Raw genomic sequence first — 18,601 nt, 5'->3', positions numbered from 1 at the left:
ACATAAAATGGCAGAAGGTCTTTCATTATTTCTTTTGGCATACAAATCTAAAGCATCATGATTGCTGAAACTTTTTTTTCTTTAAAACAACATTTTAATTAAAAAATATTCAGTGCAGTTCACAGATAGTACAAGGTTGCTACTCTTGTATTCTTGTAATAAAAAAAATTGTGGCAGCAATGGAAGCCAGCAAGTTTTCTTAAAAAGAAGAGGCTGCTTTGAAGATGGAGCAATGAGGATACTATTGGGGTTTCCTACATATATTGTTTCCATTTGGTTGGCTTTGTTTTATGTTTTGGGGTTTTCTTTAAGTGTAGTCCAGCGTTTCTAGATCACACACTAATGTTAAAAGTCTAATAGTTATTAGAAGGTGGAGCTTTTTAAAGTCATTGTATCTCATGTCAGATTTTTAAATCACTATTGCCATCTATTCACTTGTAAAGGAGAAGCCCTTAGTAAGGTAGACTCCCATGTCCTGCTCAAGTGGTTGAGACAGAAGAGGTGGAATAAATTTGATTTTTTTCTAATCTGGTTCTGTCCTTTCAGCTAACTGTAAAAACATATGAATTACAAAATAATTGTGAAGTGATTGCTACATCACAACCTGTCATCTTTCTAGTCTGCTGATATTAGTCAATGACAAAGCAATACCTGAATGCCTGAAAGAATGATTGGAAATGTATTATTTGTTAAACTGTTCATTTTTAAGTTCTTGGGTTTTTATGGGAATATATCTCATCAGTATCATTTCTGAAACCATTAACGAAGTCAAGAATAAGATGGGAAGTTTCAAACTGCTGTTGAGTTTTCCTTGTCTATGGGTTGGTGCTTAGGTGTGCCTTTCCTGAAGTATGGAGCGCATCAGTGCTACATAACTTCATCTTTCATCAGTGATGCAGAGCACTTGGTACCTGACCGACCTCAAATGTGTTTGCAGAGTGGTAACTGTAGGACTCGAGTGGTTTCATTGACCGTATTACTGTTTTATAATTCATTGGGGCACAGTGAACTGTTTTACAGCTGTATGTACCTGTGTTTGTGTCTTACAAAAAAAACCCCAAAATATGGCATTTTCTTCAGTTTGTTTTGAACCTTGGCGTAGTGTTCAAGGAAATTTCACTTCTGAAGTGCTGTTGTTTGGATCTGTTCTAACATGGAGGATGTGATCATCTGTAATCGTTAAACACAAGCATGTGTGTTAACATCATAACTTGGCAGTTGATTCTTTTAGTATGAACTGTCATCTTCTCCAGGAAAAATCTAAACCAGAAGTTGCATGTTCATTTTTCTTTCTGCCCTGCAAACCTAGTCGTGACTTCCCTCAGAGTAGGTTTAAAAAAAGGGGGAAAAACCCCATCTTGTCTTTCAAGGTTGTTGATACAGGGTGGTTGTCATGTTTCCATAGTAAAGGTTGGTGGGATTAATTTTCCTTCACCAAAAGCACATTGTAGTCCTTTGATGTAAAACTGAATGTGTATTTACAAGCAGTTTGGCATTTGAAAATTGGTTCCACTGCTAGCAGGAAGATTACTGCAGTTGCATAAAAGTAAATACTTTTTTCCATCACCTGAAGAGTGGAAAGCTTCAAGAGCTTCCCTCTCTGTCAGACTCTGCACTCTGACTTAGGCATTTTTGCTGTCTCTGGGGTGCAACCTGTATGAATTCTTATATTAAATCCTGATTAGAGATGTTAAACAGATATTTTTTTCCTAAAAACACTGTTAAAAGCATTACTTTTTTTTCCTATGCATGGCAATGTAAAACAAGCCTGTTTTAATTTACTTCTTTTTTGCAGATTTATTCAAGCCATCACATTTAATGATTCTCATGCCCTTTTTTAGCTGTCACATTACAACGGCTTTAGACCATAATATGCTCAGTTAGCTTAGTAACTGGCTGGATGAGCAAAAGAAGCGTTGTATTCTAGCAGGTTTTGTTCTATTTTGTTTATGTGATACTTTTATTTAAAAAACAAGAGCACGTAAAAACAAAAGAAAAACAGATTGCTGTCCCTTAAACAGCCCTGATCAATATTGTCATTCATAAGAGAGAAAGCTTAGACATAGAAAGGAAATCCCTCTCTTGGTACAATGAAATGTGAAGTAAGAGTTGAATATTCAAAAAATGGCTTTCTTGAAGAAGGGGAAAAGGCCCAACAGAGCAAGTTCAGTGGATATGTGCTAAGTGTGTAGCAAACCCATCACTACAGGGTTCCACTAACCTTTTTGGAGAAATCCAGAATGGCTATAATTCTGAAGATTTCAGTAGTTCATTCAGTGGGGAATTTGTGTTAACGCAGTGACAACTCTGTCTTTTCAGATTACTTTTGTGTAAAGAACAATAATAATATATTTTTAGAAAAACTGTTTTGAAGATAATCTCTTTGGCAACAGCTCAGGGATGCATGGTGTGGGGCTTTTTTTTCCAACATAGTTAGTTCCAATTCATATTGAAAAAAAAAAATAACTGCAAGCATTCCACGCTTTCCAGTGCCAAAGACTACATTCTGTCGAGCCCTCCAAACTTCTCAGGGCAACCAAGGCTTGGTTATCATTGACCTAGAAACACAAATAGCAGTCTAATTTCAGGGGGCTAGGAAATATAAAATCCACTTATATAAGATTGTTGATGCTGGAAGACATATTAATGACCATCATTATGCCTCATTTTTTGTAACCTTTGCTCAATTAAGCAGTGTCTCCCTTCATCCCTAGTTGGATTTAGATTCTGTAGCATCTCTAGGGTTCTTCCTTCAGAAAAGACCAGAGAGGTTTTTTCTTGGCAAATCATTAACTGTGTGGAAAACAATTTTTATTTTAATTTTTAAGAAAAAGTGAAGCCTTGTACTCTTTAATTCAAGAGTCGCTTTTTAATGTCTTTTTGATGCAATCTGTATGAAAATTAAGCTTACCTTTGCCATTACAGTGTAGTATTGTATTCTTTTCTAGTGCACAAAGGAGTCCTTTCAAAGTCTCTGCAAGGTTATTGTAAGTGAAAACCTTCCAGACTTCAAAACGTCTTTTTCTGATTTTAAAATTGATGTTAGAAGAAAATGAAGAAAATAGCCTACTGTTTTTGAACTACTTGAACAAGTTCAGAAGGAAGTCAGTTACCCTTTCTTAGTTAAGCCATCAGCACATAAATACCTAGATGCAAGTTGAGATTGTCAATTCATTAGCTTTTAAAATGTTAGTAACAACTTCATATTTCATGTCTGTAAGTCTGAGCAGTAGATGATAAAGCATACTTTCCATTCTCTATCTCTTTATCTGTACTACTGTGAAGCACTTTGAGAATTGAGTTATAGGTTCTTATTTCATGTAATGTGTATCTATTAATGCATATACAGAGATGGGTGATATTTTCGGTGAATAGCCGTGACCACAAGCACTCATCCGTAGACCAGAGTGGGAAGGGAAATTATCAAGGAACAAATAGAGCCTCAGTGAAGAAATAACCCTATTTCTGGCCTGAAGCATTTTTTTTTGATAAATCAAAGGGAAAGTCTTAAGTAAGCTAACATTTATTGGCCTCTGGAAAAAGACCACTGGTATGCATAGTTTAATTATCTTTTGCCCACATCTATGCTTTTATATTCCTGTCAATTTAGTTTCCAATGCATGCAAGCAAAAAAGGAATTTACTATGGGTGTGACTTCCAAGCCTACTCTCACATTGAACCCTAGTAGTTGCCACCCTATTTGGACACTGTATTACCACTTCAGCAATAGAGGCAGCAAGTGGTAAATGGTAAACTGAGAGACCATTTAGATAAATGCAGCCTTCGCCACTCACTTGTCTTTTGGTCCTTTTTGAGAAGTCTTTTGCAAGTGACGTGGGATAAGCTTCCAAAACTTAAACTTCTGTTTACATTCTTCTATTTTAAAAAAATTAATCTGAAATACTCAATATGTATTTATTACAGAGGCAAACAGCTTCCTCTTTTATTTTTCCACTCTGATCTTTGCCTTCCTTTCCTTATTGTGGTGTTGGTCACTGGTTGTTACTGATTATCAGAATATGTAGGATTGGGTCTCATATTTGAAGTCCCATGTGCTGCACATGTCTCTGTGTATCACCAAGTGTTAATAGTCATACATTAGCCTCCATTTTTTTCCTTCATTATTTCTCTTGCCACATAGATTAATTATGAAGTAATAAAAGGTAAATGCATGGTGAGATGCCCCATCTCAAATTAAATATTGCTCTTTATTTGAATGTATTCTGTATCAGCTGGAGTAGATACATTATAAAACTGACTTTCACAGAGATGTGTCCAGAGACCAAAATACTTTTGAAATTTTATGTATACGTGTTATATTAAATAGCGTATGCTGTGAAGGAGCAGCTTTTAAACATGCTACACTTATTTTCTTTCTAGTTGGTTCTTTAATGATGCAGACAGCTGGCAGAGGCTTGGTCACAACCTTGATCTCTGTGTGATCTTTATAAACAATTCCTCTTTCAATTCTTCAAGTTTTTTCAATCATCCTACTTATTCTCCCCATCCTATTATATGCCATGGATGAGTTTTTCCATTTCATTTTAGTGTATAAAAGTAACAGGAGTTTTTCAAGCACTGGGTGCAGAATAAAGATGACTAAGTAATTAAATGCCACAGGAGCTGCTGATTTGGCATATAAAGCTACAACGTCATAAACTGATATGAGTTACAATAATGTGCATCTTTACTTCCTTGAGAGAGTGCATAATGAGACCTGATTTAAATATGTTCTGGTTTTAAGAAACATCCCATGTGTTTTCTTTGAAATTAGCTTTGCCTTCAACTGTTGGAACTATTAAGCTGATCTGCTCCTTGAATTATTCTATACAAGCCTGTACAATTCAAAAGAGAAAAAAAGAAGCTGTAAATCAACAGTGCATAATTTTGGAAGCCCACTTAGTATGCTTGAAAAATAATTTTAAGATGCAATTGAAGGAAATAGGTACTTACAGGATACACTAAACAGTAAAAATTCATGAATAGCAAAAGTTTTTGTAGCTTTCTAATTTTTCAAGAGTGGAAAAGGCTTCAGCTACAAAGCATTCCCAACTGAAATTTTGGAAGGCCATGGTTTAGGCAAATTCCTTGTCTATAAATTCAGACAGTAAGCTAAAAAATGTTAGCTTGTAAGAAGAGTTAGTTTCAGTATTAAAAATCATAAGCATCTCTAATGAAGAGAGGGCAAATGGGTTAGATTATCTTGGTGTAACAGAATAAATCATATATAATTTCCAAAGTTATAATGGGAAAAACATATGTTTCACAGTTACTGAAAGAGGAACAAATCAAAATGGAGAGTAAATCATTGACTAATGGTTGTAAACCAGGGAGCTAACACTTCTTTGTTCTCTTCCCTGAGAGGAGGATTGAGTTACTGGGGTCCTGGGTTACTCTGCTGTAGTCAAGTAACTGAAGGACGTCCTTCATACCTGCAAAATGAATGCTGCGATGCTGTTTGTAATTGTTGCTTTGTGTGATGCTGCATAAAACTTTTCAAAACTGTAGTTTTGTGAGTCCCTGTCTATCTACCAGTGGAAGAGTTCTTTCAGGTCTCAAAGGAGGGATTTTTAATTACTCTTGGCTAGTTTTATTTAAGCCAGCTCTGAAAACTATTTGTGTTGACACTGCATCAGCACACTATATTTTAGGTTTCCAGGTTTTTTTTCCTTTCTTTTATAAGAATCAAGAATGTCTAAAATTAGTGCTGGTTTCTCCAGTAATCTTTAAAAATCCTTGTCCTGGTTTATATAGGAAACAAGAATGAATCTGCAAATGCAATAAAACTGTTGGAAGTGTAGATGTTAGATCTGGTAGTCTGTCTCCTGTCAGGTTACTGAGGGAAGTGAAGCTTGCATTTTAAACCATTACCTAAAATATACAGTAATTGTACAATTTAGAATTATGGTATGAAATATGGTGGCATGAATTGCTGCCAAAGTTGCATACAGCCCCTTTTTGTATGACCAATATATCTTTAAAGTATCATTGTACTTTTATAAATATAAAGGAGCATCAAGTGGAAAAAAATAATTGTGCTATCTATGCTTAGCGTTCACATTTTGATTTTGCGTTCACATCTATATAGCCAACAGGACTCAAAAAATACTTGCATCCATGTGTTTAGCTTATTAATGGACAGTTTCAGTGACAAGTTTTGAGATACCTGTCTTAAGTCTTTTGCCATACCTTCACTTATTATTTATTTAATCTATACCAAAACTCTAGTATTGATTTTCTCCTGATTTTCTCCTTATTTTCTCCCTGAAAAATATAGCTAACTACAGCGAAAGAATTCTTCCTCTACCAAAACCAGTGCAGTGCTCAAAGCTGTAACTGTCAAATGCTTTAACTATTTTAGTCCTTAATGACAAACAAGGAGGAATGAAGTGACACAGTAATATACTTCTCTACTGAAAGAGGTGCATCCATTCTGAGTAGCCATTGGGGAGGTATCTTTTGCAAAACTAAATAAACCACCAAAATGCATAATTGAATTTCTTATTATATAAAAAAAAACTTTAATACAATAATCAGATTCAGTATTGCAGCTTTTATGTTCCTTGCTAGGCTTTTTATGACTTACTTTTACTCTGTAGTGTTCTTGTAGATGTGATTTTTCCAATGAAATCTTTCTTCAGTCCACTCAAGACAGATGATATTTGAGCTTGAGATTAGATTTATAAGTGGATTTCTTTTTTTGTTCTGTTGCAGAGAGATTTGCCTGGAAGGACAAGAGGGTATTATTGATATATTTGGTTATTCTTGCGTCATGTACTCTCACTGCTGTTCTTGTTTACTGGTAGAAAGAGAGATACACGGAGATACATCAAGTATTGCTAAGAAACAAGGAATAAAGTTATGCAAGTCTGAGTGGCTGTTCCAAAAATTATTTTTGCATCTGGGGCATAATAATAAAAAAAAAATGTGTAAACCATAATGTAAAAGGTCTGTGGTGTGCTCAAGATACTCACTCTTCTTTACTACTAAATTATTTCATTGTTATTATTTCATGTGTAAGGTTTCTTTCCTGTTAGAAGATTTCTTTGTCAAGATGTATTAATAAGGAATGCCATGGATGACTTAGAGTTGATGGGCCAAAGTCTTAAAATCTTTGTGTTGTCAACCTCAGTTTGAACAGCTTCAGTGGTAGGGATGGTGGAGGGGACAAAGAATTAAATTCAAGGTCTCTTAGGTCAAACTTGATTGAAGTTTTATTGAGGGTGATCAGGAGAAATTGATGAAAACAATATGTGAAGGTAAACAATAGAGACACAGCAAGAGATCCATCTCTAGATTATTTCTAACTGCTGAAATTTCTTAGTAGGCTCAAAATCTGTCATAGCCTCCTTTTTATTGTATGCTCTGGAAATATTTGGGAAATTGCATGGAGGAAAAAAAAAGTAATTCTAGAAAGATTTCCTGCTTCACACACAAGTAAAGTAATCACTCCTCTGTTTCTGACAAAATCTTTGAAATTAAAAGTTAAGATTGTATTTTAATGATGCATCCACACAGGCTCTACTAACTAAAAGCTTTTTAAATGGGTAATTTTTGAGCCTTAATTGCACAGTAGTGATAATGGCTTCCTGTCTTCCTTCTTTCCTGAAACAAATTCCTGCACAGAGAATGTTTTCATGATTTGTAAAATATGGATGATTTTGAAGAGTCTTACTCTAATGTGTGTTATGTGAAATTAAAATGTTGATACCTACTGTGCTGATTTGAAGGAATTCTTCAGGAATGTTGCTTTTACAATACTTCAGTTTCTGTAAAAAAAAATTTTGTTTTTACAAAGTGGGTCTTGTTTTTTAAATTACACTTTTTGTTTCTTATTAAACATAGTATATACCGAATCCTACAAAGAATAGGGCTTATTCTTCTTATTGTTATTGCTATACAAAAGCATGTAGAGATAACGCTGTTCTGAAGAGTTTGTTGTATAAAGACAATAGTTAGGAGTTACTGAAGATAGGGCTGTACAATGCAAGTTCCTAAATGTAATGGAGGTTGGCGTATTTTCAGTGATGAGTTTTTGTTGGTTTTTTTTTAATTTAATTTGGAGCAGAAGTAGAGTGAGAAGGAATGGAAGGATTTGGGAAGATGAGGAGGATAAAGGAATAAACTGAGGGAGAAGGGGAAAAAAATAACATCTTGCCTCCTGCTAAGCTAAAGTCAAGAGGCAGGTGTTTTTTTGTGCTTGTGGCATCGAAAGAGTTACTGATGAGAAGGATAAGGTAGCATTTGTGGGACTTTCATGGTAACTGTTTTTCACAGTTTTCTGTAGTGGAAAGCACTTGTTTTGTTATGTAACATGAGCACTGACTAACTACTTTTCTTGAGCTGGAATGAGGCCTGAGCAGATTGTGTCAGCAAAATAAGCCTTGATTTTAAAAGTAAAGCTAAAAAATATATTGAAAAAAATAAGCATAGCATTTTAATAACATTTGAAGTATCTTCTCTTGTGTTTCTATTGGTAGAAAGTAATACAAATAAAACATGCAAAGCAGTTTTTTTCTAGATGGGACAGATTCATACTTAAAAAATTGAATGGAAGAAAATGCTTTATAAGAAACATTACAGCTAACTACTTATGAATGCTTTTTTAAAAAAGGGTGGTCACACTTAACCCCTTAAAAAAAGTCATAATTGCTGGATAACAAAATATCCTGAAATTCATTACCATTATCCGGAAAACATCTTAAAGAAAATTGATTTTTTTTTTTCTGTATATAAAGCTCAATTGTATCTGCATAATAAGGTTCAAAATGTTTTTGGCTAATTTGAAGGATGTTTTTTTCAGAATGTATTCTCATCGTAAAAGTTCTGGTTAGATGTCGTCTAAGTTTTAAAAATATTAATAAATAGGAGACACAAATAAGAGGTAGCATTTTCTAAGGAATGTAAAGTACTTTTGCAGTTCATTTTAGCAGTTGTGAAATTATCTTCTGAAGTTTCAGTAGATGCAATTTTCTGTTATTCCAGCAATGAAAAAAGAAAATAGTAGTCTGTTATAGTAATCTACTATATATTAGCAATCCTGCTAACAGCAATAGGGCCTTTAATTTTACTTTTTTTTTTAAGTTGAATGTAGTAGTTTCAGTTTCTGTTAGGTGGGTGTTTTTAAAACCTACCATCATCATCTTTCTTGTGTTCAATTCTTCAGGTCAGTTTTGTAAAAATTACTCTTCTAGCCTTAATTAATTTCTTGCCATTTTGGTTTTTGTATAATTTGCATTTTGTCTTGAAGTCTGAATGTCATGTTAGCTGTTACTCACTAGACAGGTCTGGTCAGAGAGGTGAAAACAGAGAAAATGGTATAGTATCTGTTGTTCCCAAGATCAAGTTACAAATGGCATTCTCCTTTCCTTTCCCAAAAGGCACTGAGGCGTGAACTGAAGGATAAAGAGCAAACCATTCTCAATGCTGTGGACCAGGCACGAGTTTTCCTTGCTGACCAACCAATTGAGGGGCCTGAGGAACCAAAAAGGAGCTTGCATTCGAAAACAGGTCAGAAAATATTCTCTTCTGGGAATGGTTAAAAGGAAAGAAAAAGGACTTGCATGTCTCTAGTACATATTTTGTATCCCAATTACTTGTTTAGTCCAGAATTTTTCAAACCACATCCTGATTGCTTTAATTTCAATGATTTAACCTCAAAGTATTACTATTCTGCTTTGTAGGTACTCACATTTTTGATGGAAGAAGTAGAAAAATCTCTATTTACTTTTCCAGTTTTTGATTCAAAGCACTTAAGTCATCAGTTCTTTTATTTTTTCTTAATACAATAACACATGCACCTTAAATGTAGTCAGAATAGTAGTTCAAAAATACATATTCAAATGCATATGTGTTGTTATTGCAAAGTTTTACTTCACAAGTAGAAATAATTGTATTTGGTGGTGTATCTTATTAGAAGCAAAAGGAATCAGCTTTAGGAGGCAGTCATTATAGAATCTTAAAGATCTGAACATTAGATGAATTATTACTAAGGAATAAAACACAGTTATCCTAGAAATGATATTTGCATAGTATTTGTTGAGATATTTGTCTATATCAGAGACCAACAAGGAGGTAATAATTTTCCTCCACCCCCACCCTCCATAACTGCAAAATAGAAAAATATACCAAATATCTGTGTAATTAAGTCCTAGAATTGTGTTTCTGATATCAGCTACAACATTATAAAATCTTACTTTTAATTATATAAGAATTGTTCTTGGAAAAGGTAGTAATCTGCTTTTACAGGAATATCAGTTGCTCTAAGATGTGAATAATTTACTGTTCTGTAAAATTTACAAAATTACAGTATTGCTGCTTGGATCAGGAGTTAGTTTTTTCTTCCCATAAGTCTTCCTATACATTCACATAGCAAACTTTTAAAGTTTGTTCAGTGGAAACAACTAATCTTTCCTGCATCCATACTTTGTGTTATTTCTGTGCAAATTTTTATGCGGTTTCCTATTCCCTAATTCAACTTGGTGATAAAGTTTGAATAGCTGGTGCTTAAAGCCAATGAATGATTTTTCCCTATGATTGGTTCTGGTAGCTTAGCTGCTGTGATGTATCTTACTACTTCCTTTTTGAACTCTTGACTCCTGAAAACATTCTGTTTGTCTTTACTTTCAAACTTATTTGATAAATTGCATCTCTATTGTTTTAGTCAGTCTAATCACAGAATCACAGAATGTTAGGGATTGGAAGGGACCTCGAAAGATCATCTAGTCCAATCCCCCTGCCGGGGCAGGATTGCCTAGACCATATCACACAGGAACGCGTCCAGGCGGGTTTTGAATGTCTCCAGAGAAGGAGACTCCACAACCTCTCTGGGCACCCTGTTCCAGTGTTTGGTCACCCTCACCGTAAAGAAGTTTTTCCTCAAATTTAAGTGGAACCTCCTGTGTTCCAGCTTGCACCCATTGCCCCTTGTCCTGTCAAGGGATGTCACTGAGAAGAGCCTGGCTCCATCCTCATGACACTTGCCCTTTACATATTTATAAACATTAATGAGGTCACCCCTCAGTCTCCTCTTCTCTAAGCTAAAGAGACCCAGCTCCCTCAGCCTCTCCTCATAAGGGAGATGTTCCACTCCCTTAATCTTATCTTCGTGGCTCTGCGCTGGACTCTCTCTAGCAGTTCCCTGTCCTTCTTGAACTGAGGGGCCCAGAACTGGACACAATATTCCAGATGCGGCCTCACCAGGGCAGAGTAGAGGGGGAATCACAGAATAGAGGGTCTAAATCACAAGCAAGCTTGCAGTTGAAAAATACGGAATGCTTGCTTTATATCTGCTCGTTCTTTCACATGAAAGTTTGAAGTCACAGACTCTCCTCTCAAAAGCCATAAAACCACCAGCACAAATGATGTCAATGCATAAAATGTTACCAGTGTAAAATGTTCATTTTCTAGCAGGGGTTGATATCAATGATCTAGTGTTGACTGAAAGTGCAAGAGCAAACTTCTGATGATGAGCTGCATCATAAATTATTTTTTTGCAATCTATTATTATTATATTGTGCTATACAGATGGCAGTGATTACGGAATAGCAGGGAATTTGATGACCATGGTAAACTGCATAACAATAACGGCCAGGCAGATGGTCTGCAAGTGATGTATGAGTGTGTCTTGTCTAGTCGTCATATTTGAAAACTGATCAAATGTGCTCAGACTGGGAAGCTTCCTTAGATGTATATTGAACTTGTTTTCCTCTTCCTTCTTCATACTCAGTAGTTCCATAGCCTTTCTTTTTTTGAGCACGTGGTGGGTTAGTCTTGGCTACCAGTCAAACTCCCACCCATCTGCTTACTCACTTCCTCCATCTCAGTGGGATGGAGGCAGAAGATAGGAAGAACAGGAGTGAGAAAGCTCATGGGTCAGGATGGGGACAGATGCAGATCCCTTACAGACTACTGTTATGGGCCAAACAGATTTAGCTTGGGGAAAATAAACCATTTATTGTCATTTAAAATAAATATTTAATTACTGATTTAATAGCGGAAAACAAAAAGATAAACATTAAATCTACAGCTTTCCTCCCTCCTTTCTCAGGCTCAACTTGACTCCTTCATTCCTGTCTCCTTCCCCCCTTGATATGACTGCAGGTCATGCTCAGCCTCTTCAACCGGGCAGCAAGTGGTGTGAGAGGGTGGGAAGATGGTGGGTCCATGGTCAGCCTAGCAGTTTCTCTCTGCTGCTCCTTTCTTCTCACATCTTTCCTCTGCCACAGTGTGGGTTCTCCATGGGGAGTATCTGCCCTGCCATGGAGCTGCTCATCCTCCTCTGACTTTGGTGTTCCCTCTGCTGTTTCTCCTTTTTGTTCCCTCCTCTTCCCTCTCTAGTGTTTTTTATTGTTTCTTAAATACACTTTCCCTGAGGTGCCACCAGCGTGGCTGAGGGCCTCAGATGTGCCCTGTGGTGGGTCTTCTGGAGCTGACTGTCCCTGACATGGAGCAGGCCCAGCATCTCCTCTCAGAGGTCCCCGTGCAGCCCCTTCTGCCAGCAGTGGGCACCTGTGCCCCACACAGAGTAGTGTTGCTGTTTCTGTAGATTAATAGACTTTCAGGCCAAAAGGCGTCTTTTTATCATCTGCTCTGATCTCTTATATATCATAAGCTGTTAAATTTCACCCAGGACTGAGTCTAGTGAATTTTTTTCTGACAAGTAATGCCATCGATCTCCAGAAAGCTGTGTCTCTGGATTTGAAGACATCCACACACACGCAATTTTTCTTCTGATTAACCATTTTCAGTGAAGGCTGTGGGTGCGGGCCTATGCTTGCTTTTAAAATGTTTATTTTTTTCTTTTCTGACAGCTTCTCAGTCACTGGTATTCTCTACAGTAGATTAAAGTTAATTTGTTAACTTCGGTGAAGTACACTTCATCTTGCTAAAGGGGAAGGAGTGTGGTTTTCAATTGTAAGCTGACAGTCTGTCTTTAAAAAAATACTGATGAGCAGTACACAGCGCTGTATGGTCATGATTTGAACATGTCTTTGGCTGCTTCTATAATATAAATAGCAAAAAACTTTTTTTTAATCATAATTGCATTAATTGGAAAATCACTGTTCCTTGAGTTTAGTTCTTACCTTGTGTAATGGCAAGGGTGTTTAGGGGGGACAGTTAGCTAACCTCAAAGGATAAAGGTTGTAAAATCAGTTTCTATTTTCTTCAACCCCTCCCTTTCCGTCCAGTTCTTTTTTTCTTTCCCCCTAGATCTTTTCATGCCACGGAAGGCATATTTGGAAGGGCAAGGAGTGAGAAAGATTTAGGAGAAAACTGATAAGAATCAGTTTTGAACTTGACTGATCGTTAAGGACCTGTGCATACATACATTCATTGTCCCATCCAAAGAGAATAATTGTAATAGGATGTGTTATGATAACCTGTTATTGTCTATAATGTTTTTGTTTATTTCAAATATATTACAAGGATGTAAAATCAGGTTATGAGCAAGCCTTGGTTTCTTCTTTCTCATGTTGGCCGTACGCTTCCTGTGTTCATCTTCTACTGTACCATGTAGTAACTAGCACATTCAAACACAGTTCTTCAGCTTCCAGGAAACTTCCTTCTAAGTTAATTTTATCTTCCATCTGTCTTTTCTTCTCATTTTGTTTGCCATGTTTTCGTAGGGGGGCCCCATCACAAAAAATCAAGCTTCACATTCTTCTTTCCTTTGAGCTGCTTCAGCATCTGGGTGGAGCTGATTGATAAACCAGCAGGCCAGCTGCTGAATTTTATAGATGGACAGGATAAGGAAATTGGAAATGCTCACATTTTTAGATTTGTCGTCACTTGTCTATTGTATAGGACAAAATTTAGATCTAAAAATATTAATTATAATTCTCTATGGCATAGTTACTGTTGGCTTCTTAGATCCCTGTACTTTTAGTAAGGTTACAGGCCATGGGAAACACAAAGGAAAGCAAAAATAATGTTTTCTGTCCCCAGGGTTCTATGAACTTATGATATGACTTTGCTGAAATTCTGTCCTTAAAATTCCACTGATGCAGTGAGGGAGTGGAGATAATTTTTTTAGAAGATAACACGAACTAACATCCTAGCAGATGTTACAGGCCACTACACTGACTCTCACTGCAAGAGTGAATGTTTCCAGGATTCTGCAGTATTGTCAAAGTACTTCAGTATCTTCTAGTTTTCTTACAGAAATCAGATTCCTAGCTTTGAAAGTTGTTATTTGGTAGCAAAGGTGGTTGTGATAAACACATCATTTAAAATTAAGTATTTACCATCTGCTGTCTCCTCCTAATTGAATGTGTAGAAAACCCCATAAATCACATCTATGTTATAAAAGAAATATATTAATAGGTATCAATGAATTACATGCATATACTTTATTTAAACTTGTAGGCACACAATATATACACCTGTTTCAGACATAAACAAAAGTCGAACTTCTTTGCTTCCTACCACTGAACACATTGAGATAAATTCTGTGCCATAATTTTTCCTCTTAACAAGGAAGATCTCACTGGAAATGGGCAATTTACTGTTTTCTAATGTATATAGCAGGCAGCATCTCTATTCCCAATGACTTGTGCCTGTCCACTAGCTACCATGCACCACTGGAATAGTTTTTTGTTCTCTGCTATGCAGCTGGGCTGAGTAGGAGAACAAAGAGGGTATGGCCTACTGGAGGTCAGTGGAATCAAGCCCAGAAACTACTCACACTATTTTGAATATTACTTTCTCTCTTTCAGTTGGAGCTCATTTACTTGTGACTTTTGAGAGCTTCTTCATAAGAATAGAGAAATGTGCTCTTACCCATGAGAGAATCTCAAACTAAGTCTCTCTTTCCTTTTCAGAAAGATATCTTAGTCACCCTACAAAGTTAGTCCACCTGGGTAGAGCCTTGATTTTCTTCTTGTAGAGTCTACATGGTTCCCTGCTTGGAGTTATATTAGAAAAGTTCAAGGAAGTTGTTTCCATTTGCTGAGTGGTGTGGAGTGCAAACTTAGAGGAGTTTTAAACCTGAATTTTTAACAGCTGAGTATTGTAAACAGGCTGGCCTGAGGCCACAGTGGTTAATTTATTATTGTTTTTTTTTTTTTAACCATGAGGACCTCAGGATATAAGCAGAGTTATATTTATTCTTGACCTGTATGCTATGTTATGGCCTGGTTTTAGCTGAAATGCAGGATACTTCCCAGGTGGAAGCCATGTTCTTAGTTTAACTGTTGCCTTGTTTTAAAGACTCCAGAAACCAGTAAAGCTTTGTCTGCGAGAGAGTTCTCAGTTATGCTACTAGCAAGGTGGATGACTGGTGAGTGTCAAAGGTTAGGACCTTGTTTGAAAGAAAATTCCTTTCTTACACTCTAGAGCAAACATAGCTCAAAAACATTGTAAATGAACCTCAAGAAAGCAAATATTAAGCAAAAAGCCTATAGAGGAGAAAATAGGCTGAGGAAACGTGCATAGAAGGTTCAAAAAAGTTCAGAATATAGATGTTTTAAAGTCCTGTGTTGTTGTTGCAGGACACCATCAAGTCAAGGAGCCCTGTCTTTTGTGCTGCCTGAGTTGTGTTTATTTTCTGTTTTTTTATTGTTTTGGAATAAAACAGATGTTTTTGCTTTGTTTTGAAATGCTGCTAGGGGATGTATATCTGTCTCCTGCAGCCTTGCTGAGGAGCTACCTGCCATGCGTGCTGTGCCAGAAAAAAATCTTTATTGATCTTTGGAAGAAATAAAAGGCTTGTTACAATCTGCAGTTGCAGTACTTTGGAAAGAAACATAGGATTAATTCCTTGCTTACCTGGCGTAACTGGGGTACAGTGGTGATAGCCTTCTCTCCATTAGTACTCGCCCTTCAACAGGAGCTGGAAGAAGGCATAGGAGCTTGGTGATGCTATAACAGTAGTGTTACATTTGGGTTTTTCTGATTTTGCGGCAGGAGCAGACTAAAACTGAATTCATACTTGTTTATGTTCCTGGAGCAACACAAACTTTGGGCTTCAACTGTGCAAAAGTATTGTGAACTTGCTTTGGATCACAACATTTATTACAAAATGATGCCTCGTTTTTAGTGAGAAGCATTACATGTGTTTTGATTATATTGACAAATTACACTGGTTATGCTGGGTAAATGCATGGTTCTCAGGATTGCTGTAATCTTTAGTTTTCTGAAGATAGATGCTATGGGACAACTTTATTATCTCTTAACTGAAAGTTATTTTCTCTTTGTTTTGCCCTTCTGTGTCTTCCTCACCAACACCCACTGGGAAATATCAACAACCATTATTAAAGGATACGTATGTTTGCTACCATTGTTCTCATTTGTCTTTATCTGGAGCCCATACTCTGGGCCCTTTCCAGAAGTGTTCATCATACATGAGGTTAACAGCTTTCATTTTCTCTGCTGTCGCAATTCTGTCTTCTGCAGACCAGAGGTAATTTGTCTTTTATCCTGCAGAGACTTTCTTCATTCAGTCTTTGTTTAATTATATTTCTTTGGTTTGAAGAACTTTCAGTTTTGATAGAAGAAAACCTATATGGGCTAAGATGAAAATGACTTTGCTTTTTCTTTGTTTTAACTATACATGCAATAGATACTTGAATAGAAGAAAAGGTGACATACTGGTTTATGCTTGCATGGTTGGTTGCTTGGAGTCTGACTAATTGCTACGTTTCCACATTAACCAGTTGCTGCTTATTCTTTAAACCTCCTGTTCCCATCCCATCAGAACTAAGTTTTCTGTCCAGATTGTTAGAAACCCAGAGAATGCTTTTTCTGGAGCGATGCTGAAGACTTCATCATGCAACGATAGCACTGCTTTTGGTTCCGCTTAGGAGTTTGACAATGTGCCATTGTGTCTTTCAGACGCTCTGAAAATGTTAATAATGATTACAGTGCTGTGTCACCCGTTGTTTTTTACTGCAAAGATTGATTGAACCAAGGAAGAGACAACATTTGACATAATGGGAGGGGGGGGGGGGGGACATGAAGTCAGCTCCAGTTCTAGTATATTTTATTAATAATATAGCAACAGTTAAAGGAAATTAATGTAATTGTGGCAAGATGGAAAGAGATCACTAGTTCAAGTCCACATAATGAGGATCAAGCAAAGTTGCATAAAATCAAAACTGCTAGAACCAAGAATAGTTTAAGAGATCTAAAATAAATTCTTAAGCAAAAAGAATTTTCTTCACTGATAGCTTTCCTGGGTAAGTATTCTCCATATATGTAAGCACATAAGGAAGCTATATACTGTAAAATTCAGGCTTGAAAGTTTTCCTTCCATGGCACTCTGTCTCTGCAGAGACACAGAAAAGCTGTTGGTGCTTTCATTGCTTTGTGACAAAAAATGCTTAATAAAATCCAGGTTTTTCCACTACAGAAGCAGACTTTTTTTTTTTCCTGCTCTTTCTCCCTGACTGCAATCAGTCTGGGAGAATCAGAACCCTGACTGATCAGTTAATATCTTTCCTCTCCAGTAAACAGATGGTTCAGTGAATGCAGGCTTTTCTTACTTCCTGAGCGGCTGCTGAAGTAGAGATAGTGTAATAAGTACCATTTAAAAAAAAAAAAAAAAGGAGAGAGGGGGGAAAAAAAAGCTGATCATTGAGAAGACTTTATATAAAGTGAGGACAAAAAAGCAACAACCACTGTGTAGCGTTTTTTCACAGCAAAAAGGAACTCTGTCTGCCAGTGTGTGTGATGATAGACTGGTGAAATGAATTTCAAACTCATAGAAGAAAGTTCTCACTGTTAAGACATTTTCTTATGAGGTTTACAATTCTATGCGATGCAACCAGTATGCTGGGGAATGTGTTATCCGCTTGAAAAAAAGTAATGGGTTGCTCATTAATAAGTTGGATTTTTATGATGGAAAACATGAAGTTATAAAAGATGTATTTCTCTCTTAAATGAATAGATGCTGAAGGGTTTTATAGCTTATAAAAATGTGTGGTTTGCTTTATTTCCCTAGTAAATGTCTTTTTAGAGCAAGTTTACAAGCACTTCCAAAGCTTTTGTAAAATAAAGCAGTCTTGCAATGAATTAATATTCTTCAAATAAAATATGTGGCAGATATCTTGCACAATGACACTGATTTGACAAATGATCTTAAAAGATGTTTCGCTTTTCAGTTCTGTTGGGATACTTGTTTCACCACAGTCAATCTAAAATTTTTTTCCCTCCCAAAATATGTGACTAGTCTGTCATGAGTAAAGCTGCCTTGTTTTAGCTGGCCAGACAAATAAAGCCAGGCTGTTGTTCCCCTCTCTATTCCCATTTATTGCTACAGCCACTGTTTTCCTTATTGCTTCTACTGGAGCGAGAAGCACTCATTGAGTTTGTTGTTTCAGTACCTTTATGGACAACCAAAAAGTTTTGCAAGATTTTCAGCTCTTACTAAAGCATTTCAAACCAGCAATTTGTAGCTGTTTTTTTTTCTGTTTAAAACAACAGTTTTTATCTGAAAGGGTTTTTTTGTCTAGAACTTAAGCTTTTATTTCTTTTCCTTTTCCTAAAATCTGTTGCAAAACTTGGGGTAAAGATCATCCCAGAACTGTGTTGTCCTATAATGTAGTTTATTCTACTGTGAATTGCTGGAATTCCAGAGACAAGGTACAATTTATCACAGCCT

General features: G+C 36.3%; 1 protein-coding gene across 1 annotated transcript in view; it reads left to right on the top strand.

Moving 5' to 3' along the window:
- The window catches only part of UTRN (utrophin), a 428,940-nt gene that overhangs the window by 303,477 nt on the left and 106,862 nt on the right, over positions 1–18,601 (top strand). Inside the window, 1 exon segment of the mRNA XM_068406453.1 lies at positions 9,381–9,510. Within this exon segment, the coding sequence (XP_068262554.1) occupies positions 9,381–9,510 (130 nt within the window).

This window comes from Nyctibius grandis, chromosome 1 (assembly GCF_013368605.1).
Source record: "Nyctibius grandis isolate bNycGra1 chromosome 1, bNycGra1.pri, whole genome shotgun sequence".
In the NCBI taxonomy this organism is placed as follows: domain Eukaryota; kingdom Metazoa; phylum Chordata; class Aves; order Nyctibiiformes; family Nyctibiidae; genus Nyctibius; species Nyctibius grandis.
The sequence above is the reverse complement of the archived record's forward strand: the minus strand, read 5'-3'. Positions and strand labels throughout refer to the sequence as shown.